Source organism: Cebidichthys violaceus, unplaced genomic scaffold (assembly GCF_023349555.1).
Source record: "Cebidichthys violaceus isolate CVI_PGR_0920_01 unplaced genomic scaffold, fCebVio1.0.p SCAF_26, whole genome shotgun sequence".
NCBI lineage: Eukaryota > Metazoa > Chordata > Actinopteri > Perciformes > Stichaeidae > Cebidichthys > Cebidichthys violaceus.
In genome coordinates, this window is record NW_027176439.1 from 5,567,626 (window position 1) to 5,586,637 (window position 19,012).

General features: G+C 40.2%; 1 protein-coding gene across 1 annotated transcript; it reads left to right on the forward strand.

Moving 5' to 3' along the window:
- The first annotated feature begins 4 nt into the window (after nt 1-4).
- LOC137879796 (zinc finger protein 208-like) lies at nt 5-18,368 on the forward strand. Its single transcript, XM_068720692.1, has 10 exons — nt 5-246; nt 661-1,473; nt 3,912-4,085; nt 4,227-5,347; nt 9,067-9,307; nt 9,746-10,579; nt 11,749-11,934; nt 12,056-13,003; nt 15,702-15,878; nt 16,961-18,368. The coding sequence occupies exons 1-10, from the start codon at nt 81-83 to the stop codon at nt 18,028-18,030; spliced, it is 5,730 nt and encodes a 1,909-aa protein (XP_068576793.1). The 5' UTR covers nt 5-80; the 3' UTR covers nt 18,031-18,368.
- The last annotated feature ends 644 nt before the right edge of the window (nt 18,369-19,012 follow it).

Here is a 19,012-nt window from a genome sequence, read left to right on the forward strand (position 1 = left end):
GACTCTCAGGCTGTTTATCGGTGATTTTGGTCGACGCTGCGTTCCAGGAAGAATTGTCTAAATAGATTATTTGATTGGAAATGTCTACTATCCAATGTTTGAGGACGTTTGTCGTCGAGCGACTGACTGCTGCTGCTGAAGAAATATTCGTAGTTTTTGAAAAAGCGATAGTGGAGTATGAGGAAGAGATCGATCGACAGCGCAGACAGCTGGATAACGTTTGGAAACCCGAGTCACTCGAGATAGGTGTGTACCGTATACAGGAATACGGTACACATATACTCAGGAATAATATACACATATACAGGAATAATATACACATATACTGCCAGTGGTTTATTATATACTTGTACTATATACTTTGCAGATATAAAGGCATACTAGTAGATAGGTCTGTAAATCCTCAATGAATTCGAATCAAAACTTCTCTGTTGGTTTATCCATTACATTACATTTATTTAGCTGAAGCTTTTATCCAAAGTGACTTACAATAAGTGCACTACTAGACCATCCAGAAAAGTGCAAGAATCATGCAACTATATATTTTATTATTTTGGTTTTATAGGCCAAATTGCAGTCTGAACAGATAAGTCTTCAGAATGTTTTTTTTTTTTTTTATACATTATATTAGTAATCTACTGATGTCATTTATTCCTCTAGAGCTCCCACAGCAACATGTCCGTAAGGAGGAGGAGGTTCTCTCTGACCAGCAGCTCTGTATTCAGGAGAGGAGCTCCAGTCTGGACCAAGAGGACCCAGATCCTCCACACATCAAAGAGGAACAGGAGGAACTGTGCACCAGTCAGGAGGGAGAGCAGCTTGAACTGAAGCAGGAGACTGAGACCTTCATGTGGACTCCTACTTATGAAAACAGTGACCATGGTGAAGGTCAGACTCTGTACTCGAATCCTGACGACGCTCTAAATGCAGCAGAGAAAGAGTCGGTAGTCAACATACTCAAACAGTCCGGGGTATCAGAACCAAACGGCTACATGCAGATCCTCCAACGTAACTCTCACGTAGCTCATCAGGAAGGAGGCAAGCATGGCGACAAAAGAAGAAATAACTGTAATACGCACACAGGTAAAAAGTCTTTAAACTGTGACATCTGTGGGAAAGCTTTTAACTGCATGTCCAAATTGCAGAGACACCAGGGCGTCCATACAGGTGAGAAGCCGTATTATTGCAGCATCTGTGGAAAAAGATTCAAGCAGGCGTCCGTGTTGCACACTCATGTGAGGGTCCACACAGGTGAGAAGCCGTATACTTGCACAACATGTGGGAAAGGTTTCAGGTGGACTAACTGCTTAACACTCCACATGAGAACTCACTCAGGTGAGAAACCGTACACTTGTAAAACATGTGGGAGAGATTTTCGAACTAGTAGTAACTTGAAAGACCACATGAAAACTCACACAGGAGCAAAGCTGCGTCACTGCAGCACGGAGGTTTCAGGTGTAGTCAAACCCACATAGGAGAGAAAGTGCTCAGTGAAAAGCTGATAACTGAAGGATGGAGAGAACTACACCGTCTTTGTGTTAACATTGAAGTATGTTGGAGCAACAACATTTGTCAGAACAATCAGTCTTTTGCATCATGGGAAGGAAGCTCATGCTAATGTTAATGAAACCAGCTTTGATTTTATACTTTTATGGGATACATGTACAGCAACTACTATGAGTTTTTACCAAATGTCATAAATATCCAGTTTTCAAAAGTCTGCCCTCTTGTGTTTTTTGTCAGTAGTTTAAATGTACAATTTAAACTATTTATTAAACCTTCTGCCCAAGACATCGAGAGTCTCCCGTTGCTTCTTCAGGCTCCATCCGGTCTGTTCACACACTTCCACCTACACTAAGGATCAACTAGAAGTGCAGAGCCAGAACCAAAGAAAGACATCACACAAGTCACAGTAACAGTGTATGTCAGAGTCACCTGAATACGTGCACAGGTAAAACGTTTTTCAAATGTAATGCAAGAAAAAAAAAAAGGGGGTTCAGGCTTAAGAGTGACTTGGAAAGTCCACATGAGAACCTGACAAGCTGTAAAACTGCAACGCCTGTGGGAAAGGAGACTGTTGGATGACTTGAAAAAGCACAGAAGAATTCCTACAAGTGAGAAGCAGTGCACCTGCAAAACACGGCACCACAGTGCTTTCTCCCTATCCCACGCTAGTGAGAAGAGTATTCCATGCGTCTCATTTGACAAGGCATTTATGATTCTATTATTAGTAATTTCATACACGACATAGGTTATGCAAGTGGATTAATGTCATAAATGAATAGACAGTCAAGTGGTGTTGGGTTTATTTTGATCCTGCCAGCCAGATACTTTTTTTCTCTCATGTTTTTGTGATTGATTCAACTTGATGCACTTTTCAAGGTGACACAGATTGTGCAGTGTGTGTTACATTGTATTGTGGACTTCTGTTGTCAATAACATTAATATATATATATATATATATATATATATGTATATATATATATATGTATATATATGTATATATATATGTGTATATATATATGTATATATATGTATATATATATATATATATATATGTATATATATATGTGTATATATATATATATATATATATGTATATATATATATATATATATATGTATATATATATATATATATATATGTATATATATATGTATATATATATATATGTATATATATATGTATATATATATATATGTATATATATATATATATATGTATATATATATATATGTATATATATATATATATGTATATATATATATATATATATATATATATGTATATATATATATATATATGTATATATATATATATATACATATATATATATATATACATATATATATATATATATATACATATATATATATATATACACATATATATATATATGTATATATATATATATATATATATGTATGTATATATATATATATATATATATATGTATATATATATATATATATATATATACATGTATATATATATGTGTATATATATATATATATATATATATGTATATATATATACACATATACATATATACATACTAACATCAAACCAGACAATAACCACCAGCTCCTCTCTTACAACTGTAATAAAGCTTATTGCCGAGATCACAAAGGAGGAAACCATGGCAATTTAGGATCAACCAGAAATGAGTCAAAGTAAAGAGAAGTCATCATAAAAGCAGGTCACACTAACAATACACACACCCTTACAGCGCAAACATTCACTAAATTACTTGCAAAGCCTTTAAGATGTGATACTATATAGATACTATAAGTTATGCACACTTGAGGGGAGGACATCTTTTGCCAGAAATCCGCATTCATAACTCATAGAACAATGCATACAGGCTAAAAGTCACATTCTTTCAAACGGGTGCAGGTGGGCATGACTGACAATAAGGTGTGTGTTCAGCAGTAGCAGAGGTATCTGGATCCAGGAGGGCTACGGAACGAAACATTGAAGTACAGCAATGTGAAGATATTACATTTAGAATGTGTTCAGAGGATATAAAATAGAGACTATGAAACAGTAATATAATACAGAACGATTTCTCTTTGGCTATTAAACTACAACATTTGGAACCTGTTCAAAATTGAGACTCCATTCCAAGTGTTTTACACATTCTCCAGTAGTTTCCACGTTCACGTTTTGATAGGACATTAAATCCAATGAGATGACAGATGCCCGCACCAATGACACTGGAACAACTCGTCACATCCACGGCTAGTGTTAAAAACATGTTTCTGTAAAAGGGTCAACAATTACAAGCGGAACAAATGTTCACACATTCATTTTCACTGCCGGAACCTGACAGTGTGACATCCAGCGGAAGTAAACAATACAGGCACCGTAGTCGTTTCGCAGCTAATTACGTCATTATTGTAATTAAATGACAATGTCTTCAGTTGAGTGTTTGAGAGAGTTTGTCAACGAGCGACTATCTGCTGCTGCGGAAGAAATATTTGGAGTTTTTGTGAAAAATATCGTCGCGTACGAGGAAGAGATCGACCGTCAGCGCAGACTGTTGGATATCGTCTGGAAACCTGAAATAAAGTTACACAGGATAGGTGAGTCCAACTGAAATGGTCCTTCAAAAGACAAATGAATAATCCTGATGGTTTAAATAGAAACGTATTTATTTGTTCAGAAGTTTTTTTTTTTCTATCATCACAGTCGTATCATATTTATGTTGCGCTCTGTCCCTCCAGAGCTCCCACAGCAACATGTCTGTAAGGAGGAGGAGGTTCTCTCTGACCAGCAGCTCTGTATTCAGGAGAGGAGCTCCAGTCTGGACCAAGAGGACCCAGATCCTCCACAGATCAAAGAGGAACAGGAGGAGCTGTGCACCAGTCAGGAGGGAGAGCAGCTTGAACTGAAGCAGGAGACTGAGACCTTCATGTGGGCTCCTACCGATGAGGAAAGTGACCACAGTGAAGATCAGCTTCTGTACTTGTGTACTGATGAAACCCAGAGTGTGGTACAGGAAACATCTCCAGGCTACATTTCAGTTGAAAGTGACGTCGTAGCGGAACCAAACAATGACCGCCAGCTCCTCTCACACAACTCTCATGAAGCTGAAAGCCAAGATCAGAAAGGAGGAGAACATGGATTCTCTGAATCAACTAAAAATGGAGAGCCTAAACTAAAGGAAGTACATCACAAAAGCAACAGTCAAAGTAACAATGTGTACAACCCCACTATGTCAACAGTTCACTGTAACACAAGCGCAGGTAAAGAGTTCCTGCAATGCGACACATGTGGGAAACATTTTAAGTACAAGTCAACACTGGAGAGACACCTGAGAATCCACACAGGTGAGAAGCCACATTCGTGTGACACGTGTGGAAAAAGATTTAGTAGGACATCAACGTTGAACTCTCATATGAGAACACACACGGGTGAGAGACCTTATCCTTGCATCACCTGTGGGAAGATATTCAGTCAGATGTCAACATTGAACGCACATGTAAAAATACACTCGGGCGAGAAACCGTATTCATGCAAAACCTGTGATAAAGTATTCAGCCGGTCATCACTTTTGAGTTCTCATTTAAGAATCCACACAGGCGAGAAACCGCATTCTTGCAAAACCTGCGGGAAAAAATTCAATCGGAAATCGATATTGATCAGTCACATTAGAATCCACACGGGTGAGAAACCGTATTCTTGCAACACGTGTGGGAAAAGTTTCAGCTGGACGACACTGTTGAAGGCTCACTCAAGAGTCCACACGGGTGAGAAACCGTATTCTTGCAAGTCATGTGGGGAAAGATTCAGCTGGACATCGCAATTGAAGACTCACAGAAGAGTCCACACGGGTGAGAAGTCATAACGGGCAACATCTGCGGGGAAATATTAGCCGCATGAATGCAGAACATGAGGGACAAGTTCATCTTAAATAAACAGGACAAACCACCAATTCCTCTGGAGGGTCCTCTCAGTAAAATCAACGCACTTTTTGCAATGGCATCATTTTTATAACTATGTAAAGCATTTTTCATTTAAAAAAAAAATATATTTTATTTAAATGAAGTAGCACATTAACCACAACTGCATCATGTTTTTTTTATTTCCTTCATGGTGTAGTATAACTCACTGCTGTCGGCAACAGTATACCAGTTTGTGATTGGTTCAATTTGATATAAGGAGACTTTTGTGGAAAAAATAAAAAAAAAGAATATGAATGTCATATGACAATATGTATCTGTTTGGTATTGTGAAAGGCCTCCGTCGTTCACACTCTGCATGCATGATGTGAGGAGGCTCATGTTGTCTGATATGAGGAACTTGTAGATATTCCTGTCACAACATTGTTTTGCTTCCTCCAAGCTAGCGTGATTCTGTTCTGTATGATGTGAGATATAAAGCATAACGCTGTGTGAATGTCACTGTTACTTAAAGATGTGACTGTTTCTATGCATGCTGTACCAAGATCTTCTCTGGATAGATTTGTGGTGTAATAAATGTATATAACCAAGTCTAACTGGGACTCATTGAGTTATTCCTACATACGTACAGTTGTGGTCAAAAGTTTACATACACTTGTAAAGAACATAATGTCATGGCTCTCTTGAGTTTCCAGTTATTTCTACAACTCTGATTTTTCTCTGATAGAGTGATTGGAACAGATACTTCTTTGTCACAAAAAAACATTCATGAAGTTTGGTTCTTTCATGACTTTATTATGGGTTAACAGAAAAAGTGATCAAATCTGCTGGGTCAAAAATATACATACAGCAACATGAATTAGCAATTTTGGTGACTTAGAAAGTTGTGTCAATGAAATGAGCTTCATAGCATGGCCTCTTAACTTCTTGTGAGTGATTATGAGTGACTACAGCTGGTGACTTCTCTGAGGCCATTTAAATAGGGCTCATTGGATACAAACGCCCACAAACGCTACAATGGGAAAGTCAAAGGAGCTCAGCATGGATCTGAAAAAGCGAATCATTGACTTCAACAAGTCAGGAAAGTCACTTGGAGCCATTTCAAAGCAGCTGCAGGTCCCAAGAGCAACAGTGCAAACAATTGTTTGTAAGTATAAAGTGCACGGCACTGTTTTGTCACTGCCACGATCAGGAAGAAAACGCAAGCTATCACCTGCTGCTGAGAGAAAATTGGTCAGGAGGGTGAAGAGTCAACCGAGAACCACCAAAAAGCAGATCTGCCAAGAATTAGAAGCTGCTGGAACACAGGTGTCAGTGTCCACAGTCAAGCGTGTTTTGCATCTCCATGGACTGAGAGGCTGCCGCGCAAGAAGGAAGCCCTCGCTCCAAAAGCGGCACCTTAAGGCTCGACTGAAGTTTGCTGCCGATCACATGGACAAAGATAAGACCTTCTGGAGGAAAGTTCTGTGGTCAGACAAAACAAAAATCAAGCTGTTTGGCCACAATGCCCAGCAATATGTTTGGAGGAGAAAAGGTGAGGCCTTTAACCCCAAGAACACCATGCCTACCGTCAAGCACGGTGGTGGTAGTATTATGCTGTGGGGCTGTTTTGCTGCCAATGGAACTGGTGCTTTACAGAGAGTAAATGGGATAATGAAGAAGGAGGATTACCTTCAAATTCTTCAAGATAACCTAAAATCATCAGCCCGAAGGTTGGGTCTTGGGCGCAGTTGGGTGTTCCGACAGGACAATGACCCCAAACACACATCAAAAGTGGTAATGGAATGGCTAAATCAGGCTAGAATTAGGGTTTTAGAATGGCCTTCCCAAAGGCCATGTCAGAAAGCCATCAAATTTAACTGAACTGCACCAATTCTGTCAAGAGGAGTGGTCAAAGATTCAACGAGAAGCTTGCCAGAAGCTTGTGGATGGCTGCCAAAAGCGCCTAATTGAAGTGAAAATGGCCAAGGGACATGTAACCAAATATTAGCACTGCTGTATGTATATTTTTGACCCAGCAGATTTGATCATTTTTTCTGTTGACCCATAATAAAGTCATTAAAGAACCAAACTTCATGAATGTTTTTTTGTGACAAAGAAGTATCTGTTCCAATCACTCTATCAGAGAAAAATCTGAGTTGTAGAAATAACTGGAAACTCAAGAGAGCCATGACATTATGTTCTTTACAAGTGTATGTAAACTTTTGACCACAACTGTATCTGTGTTAAGATTGACCTGAAGCACAAGTCTGTGTCAACACAAGATGCTTGCAATAGTGCACACTTTGTAAGGGCAGCTCTAGTATGTATTCAAAAGAAAACATGTTGGCTGGGTTTACATTTTATGTTTTTCATGCTGGAGGTACTAAAGCTAAAGGACTATTTGGTAATGTTAACGTTAATACTTGAGTGAATACATTTTTCCACTTGCACGTTTTAACGAGGACAAAGTTCAGTTAATTAAGCAAGAATGTCGCCAGTTGAGCGTTTGAGACGGTTTGTCAATTAGTGACTCTCTGCTGAAGAAATAGTCAGTTGTTAAAAAATAAATCATAGAGTACGAGCAGCACGGATTGTTGGATGTTGTTTGGAAACCTGAAATAGTTACACAGAGTAGGTGTGTAAAACATAAATGGTCTCTTATTAACTAACAAGGGGAGTATGACTCATAGGAGCCTATAGATTCAAATACAAATTAGTTTTACTAAGCAGCTTTTCTTTTTTCTTTTACCCTTTTTTTTCTGTTACTTTTGTATCGTTATGTATTGTATGATATAGTACAACACACTTTTTGTTGTTTTGGGTTTCAGAGGTGACGCACAAACGCAGACCGTAGATGAAGTTCTACATAGTGCTGTGAACAAATCAGCCAAAAACGTTGCGTTTGATCAGTGTTCAAATGGACGATGGCAACAAAATGTCGTTCTTTGATCTCATGTATGTGTTCTAACTATGAAGCTTTGTAAGGTGATGATTTAAGACGACCAGATTCACTCTGAAGTCTAAACACGTTAGGAAATGGTGTTCATCGAGGCTGCAGATGTGTGTGACTGACAGGAAAGAAAAATGAGTCATAGGGAAGTAAAGTTTAAAGTTCACTTTATTTACTGGACAGCTTACGTTACTTTGTTAATTAAGATGTTTCTTACATACAAGAACTTGTATTGAGCTTATTAAATAGTATTCCTTGTTTAGATATCCATCAGTATGTGAACCAAAATGAAATAGGTCTGACTAGCTGCAACAAAAATGCTATTTGCTTATTATAACTTCAGTCACACAGACAATAGTCATTGTGCACACCTTCACCTTTCACACTTTAAATAACATTTTACTGATATTTGCAATTTGGTACGTTTCTTCACATTTTGAATGCGTGGGTATCTGTTTATGTTATTGCTACTTTTACTAACCTGTGTTAAGTATTTCCAGCCACGCTGATATGCTTCTTCTTTCTATAAATCGAACAGACATAAGTTGAATGTAGTAGAAGAGAGAAATGACCTACAGTATTTTCCTGTGAGAGGGACAGCTGTACCAGCCGCAGGTGAAAGCGGAACCAAAGGTTAGCTCCTCTGTGCGCTGTCGGAACTTCACAGTGCGACATCTACCAGTAGTAAACAACACATGCGCTGTTGTTCATCTCTCCGTGTGTGGATAAACTGCACTAGCGGGAGGACGGAGTTGTAGTAGTTGCGCTGCTGAGATAGTCCATTTGAAAATAGCAACGATGTCGTCAGTTGAGTATTTGAGAGAGTTCGTCAACGAGCGACTCTCTGCTGCTGCGGAAGAAATATTCGGAATTTTTAAAAATGCGATTTATGAGTACGAGGCAGAGATCGACCGTCAGCGCGGATTGTTGGACATCGTCTTGAAGCCCAAAATAAAGTTACACCGGATAGGTGTGTATTCTTTAAAATACTTCCATTGTTTTTAAATGTATTGTTTTTTAATTCATTGTAAAAGTGACTACTCAGTCACAGGCGAGACAGTTGACCAAAGGGCGGGGCGTGACACACCTCCAGCACTGACACATCAATCACAGGAGAGACTGTACAAACAATCAAATCCACAGGAATGTATCACCAGAGGCCTCTCCTTTCGGCTGCGAGCACTGGCGCTTGCGCTTCTTTTCCAATTCAGGTGCAACTCATTTAGCAATGCGACCTGAGCAGGGGTTCTAGAGAGGGAATAACGGAACAACAGCACAGGGAACACATGCAGCCATAACAATACGTGTATGACATGTATGATCCTAATGGGTTTAACACATAACGTCACTTGTTGTATGTAGAAATGTCAGGTTTTCTGTCATCACAGTCATATCCTCTTTCTTTTAGCTGACTCTCCAGAGCTCCAACAGCAACATGTCTGTAAGGAGGAGAAGGAGGAGATTCAGGAGAGGAGCTCCAGTCTGGACCAAGAGGACCCAGATCCTCCACAGATCAAAGAGGAACAGGAGGAACTGTTCACCAGTCAGCAGGGAGAGCAGCAGGAGATTGAGACCTTCATGTGGACTCCTACTTATGAGGAAAGTGACCACAGTGAAGATCAGCTTCTGTACTTCAGTCCCGATGACACAGTCAACATACCAGCCATAGGCTCTGTGGTACCAGAGTCAACCAGTGACCACCAGCTCCTCTCACACAACTGGCATGTAGCTGAGAGCCAAGATCAGACGGGATGCAGCCCCGAAGACTCAGGATCAACTACAGAGCTGAAACTCAAGAAAAGACATCACAAAAGCAGAACTCACAGTAACGACATAAACAACTCGTTAAAGATTCCGTCTTGCAAATGTGACACGTGTGGCAAGACATTTCAGTTTAAGTCCAATCTGTATGCACACAAGAGGATCCACACAGATGAGAGGCCACATTCTTGCAACATTTGTGGAAAAAGATTCAGACAGACATCGGTATTGAAAGCTCATACAAGGATCCACACAGGTGAGAAGCCATACACTTGCAAAACATGTGGGAAAGATTTCAGGTTCAACAGTGGCTTGTTGGTTCACATGAGAACGCACACAGGCGAGAAGCCCTTTACTTGCAAAACATGTGGCAGAGCTTTCAGGTTTGGTGGTGATTTGAAAGTCCACATGAGAAAAGCCCACACCTGTGAGAAACCAGCACAATTGCAAAACCTCCAGAATGCGAATGTGTGGAGTGTTTGAACTGGCAAGGCGTGAAAGAACGCATACAGACAAATAAACTCGTTTTTGAACCCATTCAAGTGAGGACCCACCTGAATGCAGCACTTATACTTGGCAAAAAACAAATGAACAGGATAAACCATCTAATAAATGCTCTTTTGTTTACAGCAATTTCTTTGTTATTGTTTATAAAGTATTTCCCATCAAGAAGAGGTCACACTATCTTTGTTTAAGGAAATAGTGCATCGTCCACAAAGACGTCAAGTTTTGTTAAACTAACCTCTCTTTTTTTTTGTCATAAATATTACTGTGTTACTCACATTTCTGTTTGCAACAATATGTCTTTGACACAATCATTATCTCCCAAATCTTTGTACAATTGTTGCTGCACAATGAGCTCATAGTTCCTACTAATGTTTGACCTGTGAAATGAATAATAATTATAATAAAAATATATTTTAATCCTCAAATGACTGGATTTTGGACTGTGATATTTAGGCTGAGAACCCTCTTTCTACTGTTGTTGGGTCTCTTGCGTTGTTATCCTGTCAAAAAGTATTTTATTTTACAGCATTGAACTTTATTTTATATATATTTTGTTTTATGTATTTTGTGATTGGTTCCATTTGATGTTTGTTTTGGGGTTTTAGAAGTGACACACTAACAGCAATTGTAGATGATATGGTGACATGGTGCTCACAATAAAACAATTCAAAAATGGAATTCCAGTCATTCAGTCAAGCAGCCGGAACCCTCGTGCTAGAAGTGAATACCATCATTTGTTCCTAAAAGAAAGTGGACAACAACATTTGATCTGCAGTTTGCGTAGTTTAATAAAAACGATGGGCCATACTATTACAATTCGGCTTTTTTTATTTATTTTTTTACCAACAGTCATACTCTCAAGGACCTTAATGCATTGTCACATATTGTCAAATGACTATAAAACAAAGGCTAAAAACAAGCAACTGCCGCGGCAAGTTGCGACAGCTGCCACAAACCGCGGCAGGAATGCCTCTGCTAGCTGCCGCTCCCATTTGAGGCTGCTCCCTGCGCCCAGTGTCGGAACATAACATGTGTAACACACAACAAAAGCGCGTAGCATTAACCCCACCTCTATGCAGGTAGCGCCAGCTGGAGAGGGTGTTGTTGTCAGCCGCTGCGTAGGTGAGCGCATACATTGAATTGGTAACCAAGCAACGATGTCTTCGGTTGAGTATTTGAGAGATTTCGTCAACGAGCGACTCTCTGCTGCTGCGGAAGAAATATTCGGAGTTTTTGAAAAAACTATCGTTGAGTACGAAGAAGAGCTCCGCCGTCAGCGCGGATTGTTGGACATCGCCTTGAAACCTGTAATTAAGTTACACCGGATAGGTGAGTACAACAAGTATTTTAATAACACACTAAGAGGTATTCGATTGATAAACAAACGATCTCGGTTTTTCCCTTTAATATCAGAATAGTACTCTTCACCTCTTGCTCTCTGTCCCTCCAGAGCCCCCTCAGCAACATGTCTGTAAGGAGGAGGAGGTTCTCTCTGACCAGCAGCTCTGTATTCAGGAGAGGAGCTCCAGTCTGGACCAAGGGGACCCAGATCCTCCACAGATCAAAGAGGAACAGGAGGAACCGTGCACCAGTCAGGAGGGAGAGCAGCTTGAAGTGCAGCAGGAGACTGAGACCTTCATCTGGCCTCCTATTTATGACCACGCTGAATATGAAACTCGGGGTGTGGTTGGGGACAAGCTTCTGAGTTACATTTCAGCTGTCGAATCTGATCCAAACAATGACCGCCACGTCAGGAATGCAGAGCCAAAAGGAAAGAAAAGACATCACCAGAGCGACAGTCGCACTAACGTTGTAGATAATGTGAGAACCCACACGGGTCAGACATCGGCATTGAACGATCATGTACAAATGAACACAGATGAGAACCCGTACACTTGTGAAATATGTGGGAATGGTTTCAAATGGACTTGGCACCTAACACTCCACATGAAGAAGCACACGGGTGAGAAGCCGTACCTTTGCAGGACTTGCGGGATACGATTCAGTGACGTCTCGGTTTTGGAAGAGCACGCGAGGCTCCACAGAAGTGAGAAGACGTACGCCTGTGAAACGTGTGGGAAAAAGTTCAGACGCAACGGTAACTTTAAACTCCACATGAGGACGCACACGGGCGAGAAGCCGTACCACTGCAAGTTCTGCGGGAAAAGATTCAGTGACATGTCCGCTTTGAAGGGGCACATTAGAATCCACACGGGCGAGAAGCCGTACACGTGCGAAACGTGCGGGAAAGGGTTCCGTCAGACGTCGACACTGAGGAGCCACACGAGCATCCACACGGGCGAGAAGCCGTATACCTGCAAAACGTGCGGGAAGTATTTCAGACTAATTGGTCTCCTGAGATTACACATAAAACGGATCCACCATGGCAGCACGCTGTGATGGGATGTACACGATGGTTACTACTGAGACGAGGTCACGTGATCTTAGTGACAATATTACAGTCATTACAGTCATTTTTTTTTTTTTTTTTAGCAGACACTTTTATCCAAAGCGACTTGCAATTCAGTATCTATCTACACACCGTAGACGCAGCTACGAGAGACATTTTTGGGTTAAGTGTCTTGCTCAAGGACACATTGACATGACCCTCTGATTGAAAGGCGGCCCTTTTCACCACTTGGCCACAGTCACCCCAATAAGTAGAAGATTGTCAACAACACTAACTAACCCAGTTTTTTGTTTTTGTACTGCATTACTCGTGTTTTTTTGTTTGCAATTGTATTTCTTTAAAACACTACGGGACATTACGGGACACATAATACCCCAAATCTTTAAAAAAAAAAATAATTCTGCACAACAAATATGAAATATGTAGATTTTTTTCCAAAGAGGAAAGAACCCCTCTCTCTATTGTTGCGTGGTCACTTACGTCATCATCCTGCCAACTGGGGTATCTTCTTTTCTGACTGCAGCATGTCCGCTCATTTTATATTTATATGTATTTTTTTTTGTAAGTTGTCTAACTTGATATGTTTTAGGGGCTTCAGAGATGACACACACATCGTGTATGGTGCGCTACATGGCTGTTATTTGATCTCCTGTATGTATTCTGACAATAAAGCTTTGTAAGGTGAGGACCAGATTAATCCTTTTGTCTGAAGTTATAAGCACATTCCTTACATCAAGGTGTGTGCGAGTGACATTGTCAAAGTGAAGGACACTTCTTTCCAGAGCGTTAAGGCATGCAGGAGGTGTTTTTTGTTGTAGCTCAGCGGCTGGAGGTTTAGGAAAAGTATTATTTGACACTGATCACAGTTAGCATTAAGTTTAATATTCAACACACTTAGGATTCAGCAGTTTCACCTCATATAGAAGGAGGGTTAGCTCACCTCCCAACCCATGTGCATTACTGCAGCAATATATTGATTTTTAAAAAGGTTTTTTTTTTTTTCAATACCTTTGTGTTGACTTGCCCATATTATTGAAAAGTATAATGAAAAACATACATACATTTGGTCTAATGTAGAACACATACTTTGCTTTTAATTGATAATTAATACATTCTAACGGAGCGCTTCTATCTTTACCGGCACAGCTTTTCCAGCGCTCGTTCAGCGCTCCAGGAAACACACAGACCAACTACATGCATTGTAAATCATATATGTGTATTCCTATAAGCGTCGCAACTCCGGTGACATTTGCACACACACAGGAAAGAGACCCAACAGTCGGAGAAGTACGTGAGTCAGAGGAGTTATTTCACGAGGTGTTCTCTGAGAGACATCTGGACAGAGAGACAATAGAGGCCACAGTCTTAAATCCACAATGGATGGACAGACTCATATATCTTAATTCTTCCTATGTATGGACAGTTCAAAACCAGTATGTCTCATGTGTTCAGAGACCATGGAGTGAGATTAGAAGCCCCGCTACGAGACAAAGCACACATCTTTTGAGCAAACGTACCCACTCAAATACAAAATGAAGGTACAAAAAAATAGACGATCTAAAAGCCCAAAATTATCAGAAAGGCATTAATTCACTGCCCAACAATAATGATAACAGAGAGGAATAGAGCGTAAACAAGTGGTTTCAATAAGCACAGATAAAGTGCCTCAACACAAATGTCTCTTTTTAGAAGATGAAGATAATTTGGATATCGTGGCTCTTTTGATTGACCAGTTCACGCCTCACAATTTAAAGCTGCAGGGCAAAGACAATTCAGTTAAATTGTACTTTATTTTAAGAGTCACATTTTTCAAAAGCTTTTTTTTAATTCAGCCTACATTTGACTTGAAATAAAAGAACATTTATTTATTATTAGAGTGTATATTATTTATAATTAATCCAGTTTAATTTGAAATCTGACAATAGATATTGTTTAGATATTATTCAATTGAACTCTCTTTATTTGATTTGACAGTCAGATGTTGACTATACGTACAGACGTTAATACAACTGTTGGCTACTTCAATATACATGGGACTAAATCATAGCGCAAGGTAAGACATTATTTAATGTTCCGGACCTTTGGATGAGGACATTCTCTCTAACTGTATAGCTTTTAGCCCAATTAAGTGTAGGTGCTCAGTAAACTCAGAGGTTCAGCGGCGCTCCTTTAAACCAATAACTGTATTTATCGAAATCTGGTTTTGAGTGATAATATAATATAATATTTTGGGGGTTTTGTTGAAATGGACAGTGATAAGAATAAGATAGTATGTAAGTATAGCCTAAATAATGATTCATTTAACGTTTCTTTCTTAAAGTATATTCTGCTAATAGCTTAATAATTACTTACTTTTACCGAACTAACATTTTGAATACAGCATTCAAAATGCGTTTACATTATTTTTTACTTAAATAATCATATTGCATATTTGTTTTTGTACTAACTTCAAAGAAACAAAAGCTTTCATTGAATAGTAACAAGCGAGGTAGAAATACATCATTCCCATCGAAGTTGTGAATGAACGGTTGAAAGCGGAAAGAAAAGGTCGCGCACCTCGACTGTCGGAACTTTAACAGTGTAACATCCGGCGGAAGTAAATAATGTTGACCGCTTTCACGTGTTTAACTAGTTGAGGGACTCCGTCGAGACCCTGGTGTGGATTCTTGTTCCACTTGTACTTAAACAACGATGTCGTCGGTTGAGTGTTTGAGAGATTTCGTGAACGAGCGACTATCTGCTGCTGCTGAAGAAATATTCGGAGTTTTTGAAAAAACTATCGTCGAGTATCAGGAAGAGATCCACCGTCAGCGCAGACTGTTGGATGTTTTTTGGAAACCTGAAATAAAGCTACACAGGATAAGTGAGTACGACTTATATGGCAAAACAACAACAACAACAACAACAACAACAACAACAACAACAACAACAACAACAACAGGGCAATATGACCTGGGGCCTGTTGTTCGAAACCTAGATAAGGGATTAAGCCGGGATATGTTGCTTATCCTGGCTGAATTTAGCCTTTAGCAGTCGGTTGTTCGAAAGCTGGAGAACTTTATCCTGGTCAAGTTACCATGGTGATTTATTCTCTGCAGCTAGCCTGCTCCAGACCAGGCTCAATGCCAAGCTTAGTTGATTCTGTTATCTTTGGAGTCAGAAATTAATGTGTTTTATACAGTCAGTCCATGTTCTGATGAAGGCTACGCATTGGCCTCGTTTTTAAACAAACAACACGTAGGCTAAATTATTATTTAAAAAAAAAGAAATAAAACAAAACATGATCAAATTTAAAAAAATAAATAAAGTTAGCCTATTACGATAGTTCTTTTTCATAATTTGGGGCCTATTCGTGTGTTCGTCATTGTAAATAAACACCCTTCATATTGTTTGCCAGCTCAAATCTGATGTTATTGCAGTCATTACAGTCATTAGAAATGGCTGCACTTGCAAAGGTGCTTGCAATTAATTACGCTACACATTTAATCAGTCCGTCTCCAAACTTCCAGACAGCAGCGGTGCTTCGTTTTATGAGAGGTGTGTCACCTTACGTCAGCATTCGGATCCGCTGTTCATTGGAGGAAAGTGTCCACGCCTGTCGTCTCATCAGTGAATCTGCGATCGATCTCTGTGGTCTACTGAAGAAAGCCGTGGCCGCGCACTTACTCGAATTAGTTAGACCTGGCTTGACAAAGCCGCCCCTCCTCAGCCTGGCTCGGCGTTCGAACAACCAATTAAGCCAGGATGAACTTATGAGACTTTGTCCATCCTGGCTTTCCCACTTATCCTGGATGTCTTTATTCTACTTTCGAACAACAGGCCCCTGCACATGAATAAAGGATCCTAATGGTTTAAATACAAAACGTTACTAGTATTTTTCTGCTTAATATCTGTTTTTCTATCATCACAGTCGTATCATGTTTATGTTGCTCTCTGTCCCTCCAGAGCTCCCACAGCAACATGTCTGTAAGGAGGAGGAGGAGGTTCTCTCTGACCAGCAGCTCTGTATTCAGGAGAGGAGCTCCAGTCTGGACCAAGAGGACCCAGATCCTCCACAGATCAAAGAGGAACAGGAGGAACTGTGCACCAGTCAGGAGGGAGAGCAGCAGGAGATTGAGACCTTCATGTTGACTCCTACCGATGAGGAAAGTGACCGCAGTGAAGATGAGACTCCAAATCTCAATCCTGATGACACTATGGACTTACCCGCTGTAAGCCCTGTGGAATCAGGACCAGAAAGTGACCACCAGCTCCTCTCGCATGACTCTCACACAGCTGAGAGCCCGAAAAACAAACGAGGCAAGAAGAGAGGCTCGAGATCAACGTTTTTCCAATGTGACACGTGTCAGAAGGCTTTTCAGTTTAAGTCAAAGTTGCAGAGACACATGATGATGCACACGGGCGAAAAGCCTTTTACTTGCAACACGTGCGGGAAAAGTTTCACTCGGACAGCATCGTTGGACGCTCACATGAGAATCCACACGGGCGAGAAGCCGTTTTCTTGCAAAACATGCGGGAAAGGTTTTAAATGGCGTAGCTGCTTCAAGATCCACATGAAATCTCACCACTCGGATGGCAATCCACGGATGCACACTTTCAACACGTGTGGGAAGATACTAATTAAGAAGTCATTATTGAACACTCACGTAAGCATCCACACGGGCGAGAAGCCGTATTCCTGCGACACCTGTGGGAAAATATTCAGTCAGAAATCGTCGTTGACGGCTCACGTAAGCATCCACACGGGCGAGAAGCGGTATTCTTGCAAGTTATGCGGGCGAGATTTCAGACTCGTTAGTAATCTGAGGTCCCACATGACGACCCACACGGGTGAAAGGCCGTATTCCTGCAACACGTGCGGGAAAGGATTCTGTCGGAGGTCGCAACTGAAGGCCCATTTGAGAATTCACACGGGCGAGAAGCCGTTCTCTTGCAAGACATGTGGACGACGTTTCAGATATGATACCGGCTTGCTGGCCCACAAGAAAAGAGACCACGCCGGTGAGAAGCCATGATAAAGATTCTGCAGCGTGTTTGAATTGGCACGGCGTGAAAGAGCAGGGGAGGAGCCACATGAATGCAGCATTTCTGGGGAAATTGTTTCAATATGATTGACTCATTACTGAACATTCCCTCGAGTGATGTTGGGCCACTTGTCATGTCATTTGTGATTGATTCAACATGTTTTCTAAGGTGACACAAATTGCAGACCCTGTGATGTGTTGTTGTGAATTTTTTTTATTATTAATATGCATGTATTATATTGTAAAACCTACAATAACAACCAGCTCGTTCAACATGAAATGAAGGCAGCTATGGAAACTTGGGGTCAACTGCAACTGCACAGCCAAAACCAAAGAAATAAACACATTTGATTATGTTTTATTATGTTGCTTTATTACATGTGATGTGTACTATTAAGTCCACTACATTAACTTGACAGCTTTAGTTATTTTGGTGATTGATATTACAAAAAAACAAACTTATAGTTATCTTATTTGATATGATGCCGTGTTTAAAATATTGGTGTGTGTGTGAAGCAGGTTCAAAGAAGAAGCCAAGTGTGAAGGCAGGAAATGAAGAGCTGCAACCAAAAAAAGAAAAACATTACAAAAGCAGAATTCACAGCAGTAATGTACACAACTATAACTTAACGATTAACAGAAATACTCACGCGGGCAAAATGTTTTTACAATGTGACACTTTGACATGTAGGTCTTCATTTCAGAGGCACCTGAGAAATCCACACAGGTGAGAAGTTGAAGCCAAATTCTTGCAAGAAATAGGCCCGGTGGCTGGTTTGGTCCACAGTAGAAGAGCCCACCCGTCTGCAAGATCTGTGGGAGACACATGATTTATGTGCTAAATAGGAGACATTTCATATGTGTGCATTTAACGATCAAAATGAAGACAAATGTACTTTAGACAAGTGTTTTTACACCACCTCTCATCACTTATTTTAACTCTTAAAACTTGTTGTACTCTAAACAAATCCAA

Bases quoted from the DNA above. Each gene is read 5' to 3' on its own strand.
- LOC137879796 (XM_068720692.1), top strand. From the start codon at position 81: ATGTCTACTATCCAATGTTTGAGGACGTTTGTCGTCGAGCGACTGACT. The intron at 1,474-3,911 runs AGGAGAGAAAGT...GTAATTAAATGA, and splicing joins AGGTGTAGTCAAACCCACAT to CAATGTCTTCAGTTGAGTGT. The intron at 9,308-9,745 runs GTGTGTATTCTT...TCTTTCTTTTAG, and splicing joins AATAAAGTTACACCGGATAG to CTGACTCTCCAGAGCTCCAA.